The 7079-nt window shown below is 43.6% G+C and overlaps 1 protein-coding gene across 1 annotated transcript in view; it reads left to right on the top strand.

The window, feature by feature from the left end:
• The window catches only part of Usp22 (ubiquitin specific peptidase 22), a 44587-nt gene that overhangs the window by 10100 nt on the left and 27408 nt on the right, over positions 1 to 7079 (top strand). The window contains exons 3-5 of the mRNA XM_013016336.1: positions 2041 to 2154; positions 4462 to 4563; positions 5432 to 5601. Of these exons, the coding sequence (XP_012871790.1) occupies positions 2041 to 2154; positions 4462 to 4563; positions 5432 to 5601 (386 nt within the window). The remainder of the gene's footprint in view (positions 1 to 2040; positions 2155 to 4461; positions 4564 to 5431; positions 5602 to 7079) is intronic.

The raw sequence follows: 7079 nt of genomic DNA on the forward strand, positions 1-7079 counted from the left end.
CCGGAAGTGGCACTGTGGCTCAAGTGGTAGAGCGCTAGCCTTGAGCTGAAGAGCTGAGGGACAGTGCCCAGGCCCAGAGTTCAGGCCCCACGATTGGACCCCCCCCCAAAAAAAAAATAATACTTGTCATCTAGAACTACTTTGGTGCATCCATATTCTGGGAAAATAACTTTATCACCCACTTTCACACTAACTGGCTGAATCTCTCCACCCTTTCCTTTAGAGCCCAATCCCACGGCCTCTGCTATGGCTTGCAGTACTTTTCCTTGAGACTTTTCTGAAAGCATAATGCCTCCTTTGGTAACAATTTCAGCTGCACTCCTTTCGACCAACACTCAGTCAAACAGAGGAAGAAACTTCCTAAATGCTTGTCCAGCCATGACTCTGCGGTTGCTACTCAGACTCTGCTCTCACACCAATGCTGCAAGGAGAGACCCACAGTTGGGGCTAGAGGACACATGAAAAGGCCGCCCACCACGCAGGCATGCTTGCAGCAGCCTTCCTGAGCTGCTTTTGCTCAAGGCTAGCACACTACCACTTGAGCAATAACACCACTTCTGGCTTTTTCTGTTTATGTGGTACTAAGGAATCAAACCCAGGGCTTCATGTATGCTAACTAAGCAAGCACTCTACCACTAAGCTGTATTCCTAGCCTCTCCTCCTCATTTTCATTAGCATCAATTTAGTTGTACAAGTGTGTTTTGTTTTGATATGTTCAAATATACATAGATTATCATGATCATACTTCATCTGTCACTCTTCCTTCTTCTCACTCCCCCTCTTCCCATATCAGTTTCACAAGCTCAAAGCAAGCACTCTACTACTTGAGCCATAGCTCCACTTCCATCTTTCTGGTGGTTTATTAGAGATAAGAGTCCCATGGACTTTCCTTACCTGGGCTGGCTTTGAATCTTGCTCCTCAGATCTCAGCCTCCTGAGTAGCTGGTGGCATGAGCCACCAGTGCCTGGCAGTTTCACAAGCTTTATTGTCCCATTTTCACATATACACATAAGTATGTTTATTCATCTTCCTCAGTCTCTGCTCTGTTTGCTCTCACACACTGATGCCTACTCCACAGCACGTGTTATATGTTCTGTGTGTGAGTGTGTATGAGTGTGTCAGTCATGGGGCCTGAACTCTGGGCCTGGGCACTGACCCTCAGCACTTCAGCTCAGCTACCACTTGAGCCATAGCACCACTTCCAGCTTTTTCTGCTTATGTGGTACTGAGGAATCGAACCTAGGGCCTCAGGCATGCAAGGCAAGCACTCTACCACTGAGCCCCCTTCCCAGCCCCATGTTATATGTTCTCGACAAACTTTTTTTTTAGTGTGTAATAATTACTGAAAGGCATTTTACTTTTGTATTTGACACATACTCATTTGACACATATACATATTTTAGTCAGATTGACCCCTGGATTTCACCTTTGTCCTTAGAGTAAGAAGATACCAAATAGAAGGAACAACAAATAGCTGCTGTGTTCCTTCTGTGGTCTTGTCATGAATTGTAGGTATAGCAGAACATTGTTATTCTGCCAGATGGCCTAGAACCTTTCTAAATATTCAGTGAGATTTTGTTGTTGTTTTTCCACTCCTTCTAGTACTGGGGATTAAACTCAGGCCTTGTACATGCTAGGCAAAGACTCTACCACTTCAGCCATACACCAAGACTTTTGATCTCTGAGGCAGGGTCTACCTTTGCCCTGGATGGCCTCATACTCAGGTTTCCCTAGCTTCCATCCCCTGAAAAGCCATGATTACAAGACTACGTTAGAAATTTTATTCTTTTTTTAGACAGAGTCCTGACATTTGAATATTGGGTCCTTTGTAAAGCATGGACATCTTGATTCCCCATTCTTTTCCTTCAGTTGTAGAAGCTTCCAGAGCTAGCACTTGACCTCTTCCAGCCTGAGAAATTCAAGTGCTGTGATGAGAGAGAAGAGAGATGCTACAGTGTGTGCAGAGCACTCGACTTCCATGATCAACTTTGTTATAAGCATTGCCTTTCTGTGCTAAGTTGTGTGTTTCCTCCCTACAGCCATCGATCTGACATATGGAGGTATATACTGCTTCTTGTGTCAGGACTACATCTATGACAAAGACATGGAAATAATTGCCAAAGAGGAACAGCGGAAGGCTTGGAAGATGCAAGGTTGTATTCTGCCGAAATTTACCTATCTGCTTTGTCCCTTAACCCTCAGGTTCCTTCAGGTCTGTTGAGAGCAAAACTCAGTAAGAGACAGAGAAATACTAGGACATGAGTGCGAGTCAGAGGTAGTACCTGTTTGTCTGTGCTGGCAGAGTCAGTTTGATGAAAGAGATCTTCCAGTGGCTCATTACTTCCCCGAGCCCTGCATAGGAAGGCAGGTAGGGTGAAAGCTACACAGGTACTCACAGCACTGCTTTCTAGGGTGTTCCTCTTGTCCAATCCTCTAGAAGCTATGGCTGCTGTGCATGCCAACAATGACATTCTTCCACTTGAAAGCATTTTTGCATACCTGGAGCTTAGTTCCTTCCAGTACCAGCAGAGTCATGTCTTGTCCCATCTAAAGGACAGATGAAATCCAGACAGATAGTTCACTCCTGGCATTGTGGTACTCCAGAAAGCTTTTTCTCTCCTTCCAGGAGAGTAAACCATGTTCCTGACTAAATTGATGTAAAATCTCTGAACTACTAGGTGATATGAAGTCTGTGTTAGCAGAGTGACATTGCCAGGTGGAAAGCAGAACAGCCCACCATAGAGCCCTCCTGGGTGGGTCAGACCTCTGTTCTCCTGGTTGGTGTTTTGTGGCTCTACTGCCACTGTGGTCTCCTTGTTCCCTTCCCTGTCCTCATGGCTCTGTAGCCAGAGGTTCAGCAGCATAATATAGCACAGTTCTTCATTGTTTCTTGGTTTCCATGATTTTTTTAAAAAAAGTAGTTTTTAGTTCCCACAGAAGTTCACAGAGGAGCCAGGCGCTGGTGGCTCATGCCTGTAATCCTAGCTACTCAGGAGGCTGAGATCTGAGGATCGCGGTTCAAAGCCAGCCCGGGCAGGAGAAACCGTGAGACTCCTATCTCCAATAAACCACCAGAAAACCGGAAGTGGCGCTGTAGCTCAAGTGGTAGAGCGCTTGCCTTGAGCTGAAGAGCTGAGGGACAGTGCCCAAGCCCAGAGTTCAAGCCCCATGACCGACAAAAAAAAAGAAGTTCACAGAGGTCTGCAGTAACTGATGGATCAGTACCTATGCTTTCAAGTAGGAGAATAACCATTGTGCAAGGAAAGCATGGAAATCTGGACTGTTTTATTCATGCTTGCCTTGACTGTTCTGTAGTGAAAACACCCCCACTTAAAAAAATCAGCCAGGCTTCAGTGGCTCACACCTGTAATCCCAGCTGAGATCTGAGGATCAAGGTTCAAAGCCAGCCCAGGCAGGAAAGTTCATGAGACTCTTATCTCTAATAAACCACCAGAAAACTGGAAGTGGTGCTGTGGCTCAAGTGGTAGAGCACTGGCCTTGAGCTGAAGAGCTGATGGATAGTGCCCAGGCCCAGAGTTCAAGACCCACAACCAACAAAAGAAAAGAAAAAAATATTTTTGTTATTTATAAGTAGTTGTACAAAGGAATTGCCATTCACCGAAACAGTTTACACATACAGTGTATCTTGACCATTTTTTTGAGAGCAGAATTATTTGCTGATCAGAATTATATTCATGATTAATAGGTCATTTCTGGAAAATAATTTCTGACTCATATTTTCTATTCTTGTCTCCCTCAAAACTTAATACCATCCCTACTACATGTAAAGATATTATTTTTTGTGTAGAACAGTTAAACCATAGAGCTGAAAATTCCATATTAAAATAGAATTCTTCCAAAGTCATTCTGCAATCTCATCTGCTTGATGCTTACTCCCTAAAGTTTATTGACTTACGCAGAAATCTTAGGCAATGTGAAACAAATGCCTCCAAGTGAAGAGCGTATGATTAGGATGAAGGATGATGCTTATTAGCATTTGCACCAGCATTTATTGGGTATTAGTCTCCTATGGTATAAAAGCTCTTCAGTAGGTAGATTGCTGGGGACAGAACTCAGGATAGTCAAGTGCTTTCTTACTGAGCTATGCCTCAAAAATGCATTTTCTTTGTCAGTCTCATTTACAGGCAGGAAAATCCTTCATCTTGTTGCCAATTAGTTCCCATTGGAACTGAAGCTCCAATCTTTATACCCAGGGATTAGAGGCATGTGGAAAGACAGCCATTTGCATTAGTGTTGAGATGGCATTGATGAGTGGTATTGTGTTCTTTTTTTCAGGAAGTGTCTTGTTCCTGTCTCAGTATAGGAGGGTGTTAGAAAGCCCTAACATTATGGGTTATGAGTTATGAAGTAAATGATAAATAGCACATCAGTAAAGCTCTTATTTATAAATACACACCATGAGAATTTAGCTAACAGCACCTGTCCTTTATCTGCATTAGGCGCTGGAGAGAAGTTTTCAACTTGGGAACCAACCAAACGGGAGCTGGAACTGCTGAAACACAACCCCAAGAGGAGGAAGATAACCTCCAACTGCACCATAGGTGGGTGGGGGATAGTGCGCTGAGCATCGTCATTTCTGGTTAGGTGTCAGATAAACGTAAATCTGTAAGCTTCATAACACCATGATTCTATTTGAACTCTGCTTATCTTTGTGTCCTTCATAGATTTGCTTATTATTAACATTCAGGTATTGGGTACCTGCTTTCTGCTGACGCAAAAGACTGGTGCAGAGTGTCACTCCCTTGTAGGCACATGTAAAGGACACAAGCATATTCTGACCAGGTTAATCTCTAGGAAGATAAATGAAGATACCTGAGAATGAAGATGTTCACTGAGTGGCTCAAAAAAAGAGGAGTTGTACATTTTAGAACAATTTTGAAAAGCAATGGTGGGTTGTTAGAGAGGCTTCATTCTCATTGTTTTTATGGAAAATACATTTTGGATAACTCTAAGGAAACCTAAGTTGGAAGGGGACATGATGATGAACATTCCTTAGTGTTGTTCATATAAAAATTACAGCCATGATTCACACCTGCAATCCTAGCTACTCAGGAGACTTGAGATCTGAGGATTGTGGTTCAAAGTTCGCTTGTCTGGGAAAGTTCCTGAAATTCGTATCTCTAACTAATTACCAAATAAGCCAGAAGTAGAACTTCAAGTGGTACAGTGCTAGCCGTTAGCAAAAAAAAAGCTCAGGACAGCACCCAGGCCTTGAGTTCAAGACACAGACACAGACACAGACACATACACACACACACACACACACACACACACTAGAAAAAAATACTGTATCACTTCTTGAATGCAGGGTAAAGTGATTATTTAGATGTAGAAGTTGTTTTGGGGACTTGGCATTGTGCATCCATAGCTTAGCACATACGACTCTGCTCTTGGTGGCTTCCCTTGCAGGCCTGCGTGGGTTGATCAACCTGGGGAACACGTGCTTCATGAACTGCATTGTGCAGGCTCTGACCCACACACCACTCTTGCGAGACTTCTTTCTGTCAGACAGACACCGTTGTGAGATGCAGAGCCCCAGCTCCTGCCTGGTCTGTGAGATGTCCTCACTCTTCCAAGAGGTGAGCACTGCTGACTTTGGGGGTGAAATGATTCTGTCACTGCTTTTTTTTTCACCTTAAAAAAAATAAACACAGACAAAATTTTAGAACATTATCCAGTAACTATTTAATATGGGCTTATATTTTGAAGGATGTGGTTTTTCCCAAGAGGTTAGTTAGTTAGTATGCTGTTAGCATGGAGCTTGGAGACACATTACTGATTTAGGAGGAGAAGAGCTCTTGAAGGGGGCTTGGTGAGATGTTCGACTGATAGATGACATTTGTCTCCAGAAACACTGGTAGATAGTTCCACACACACATATACTGCCATGCCGCATCTCAGAAATACCTGTGGACACACACTGGCCCTTTTCCCATTTCATTGTCAAGGACAGTGGGCATCAAGCCTTCACATCGGTGGTTATTCAAAAGTTGCTCTTTATGAGCCTCCGCACTGCACCACAGGCTGTTTGCTTGGTCCACCTGTGGTTGTACTCTTTGTGTTCCTGTTTATATACAACCAAACTCTGTCCTAAAACTTCCTAATGTCTCAGGACATCTGAGACATCTGTCATAGATAGCAGGGATCTCAGACCAGATTCTCAGAACTGAAGTAGCTCAGTTGCCCCAAATCCAAAATGTTCCAATTTCAAAAATTTTTGAGCACATTACACCATGTGTACAAAGTTACAACCCTGACTTATTATATAATGGTACAGTGTACAGAAATTTTGTTTAATGAACAAAATTATGTAAGATACTACATTAAAATACCTTCAGACAGTGTATAATTGAATTTTGTGTTTAAATTTGGGTTCTACCTCCAATACCTCATTATATTTGCAAATATTCCAGAGTTGGTCGTGGGGTTTGAATTCTGGGCCTGGGTGCTGTCCCTCAGCTCTTCAGCTCAAGGCTAGTGCTCTACCACTTGAGCCACAGCGCCACTTCCGGCTTTCTGGTGGTTTATTGGAGATAAGAGTCTCACAGACTTTCTTGCCGGGGCTGGCTTTGAACCTCAATCCTCAGATGTCAGCCTCCTTAGTAGCTAGGATTACAGGCGTGAGCCACTGGCACCTAGTTCTTTTTTTTTTTTTTTTGCCAGTCCTGGGGCTTCAACTCAAGGCCTTGGCACTGTCTCTGAGCCTCTTTTGCTCAAGGCTAGTGCTCTACCACTTGAGTCACAGCGCCACACCCAGCCTTTTCTGTTTATGTGGTACTGAGCAATCAAACCCAGGGCTTCATGCATGCTAGACAAGCACTCTTAACACTAAGCCACACTCCTAGCCCCTGAGACATATCCCAAGTCTTTTGGATAATGAATGCTTAGTCTTCCATTGCATGGTCTTGTGCTGGCACAAGGAACAGGTTATGGGGCTGCTGTGTGGTCTGGATCTCTGTAGCTACCCTCAGTGCCCATGCAGAGAGGTGTTCCTGTTCTTTTGTGCAGAAATTTGGTCTTTTGTTGGATCTGCCATATACTTTTTTTTTTTTTTTTT

Source organism: Dipodomys ordii, unplaced genomic scaffold, assembly GCF_000151885.1.
Source record: "Dipodomys ordii isolate 6190 unplaced genomic scaffold, Dord_2.0 Scaffold31, whole genome shotgun sequence".
NCBI classification, from domain to species: domain Eukaryota; kingdom Metazoa; phylum Chordata; class Mammalia; order Rodentia; family Heteromyidae; genus Dipodomys; species Dipodomys ordii.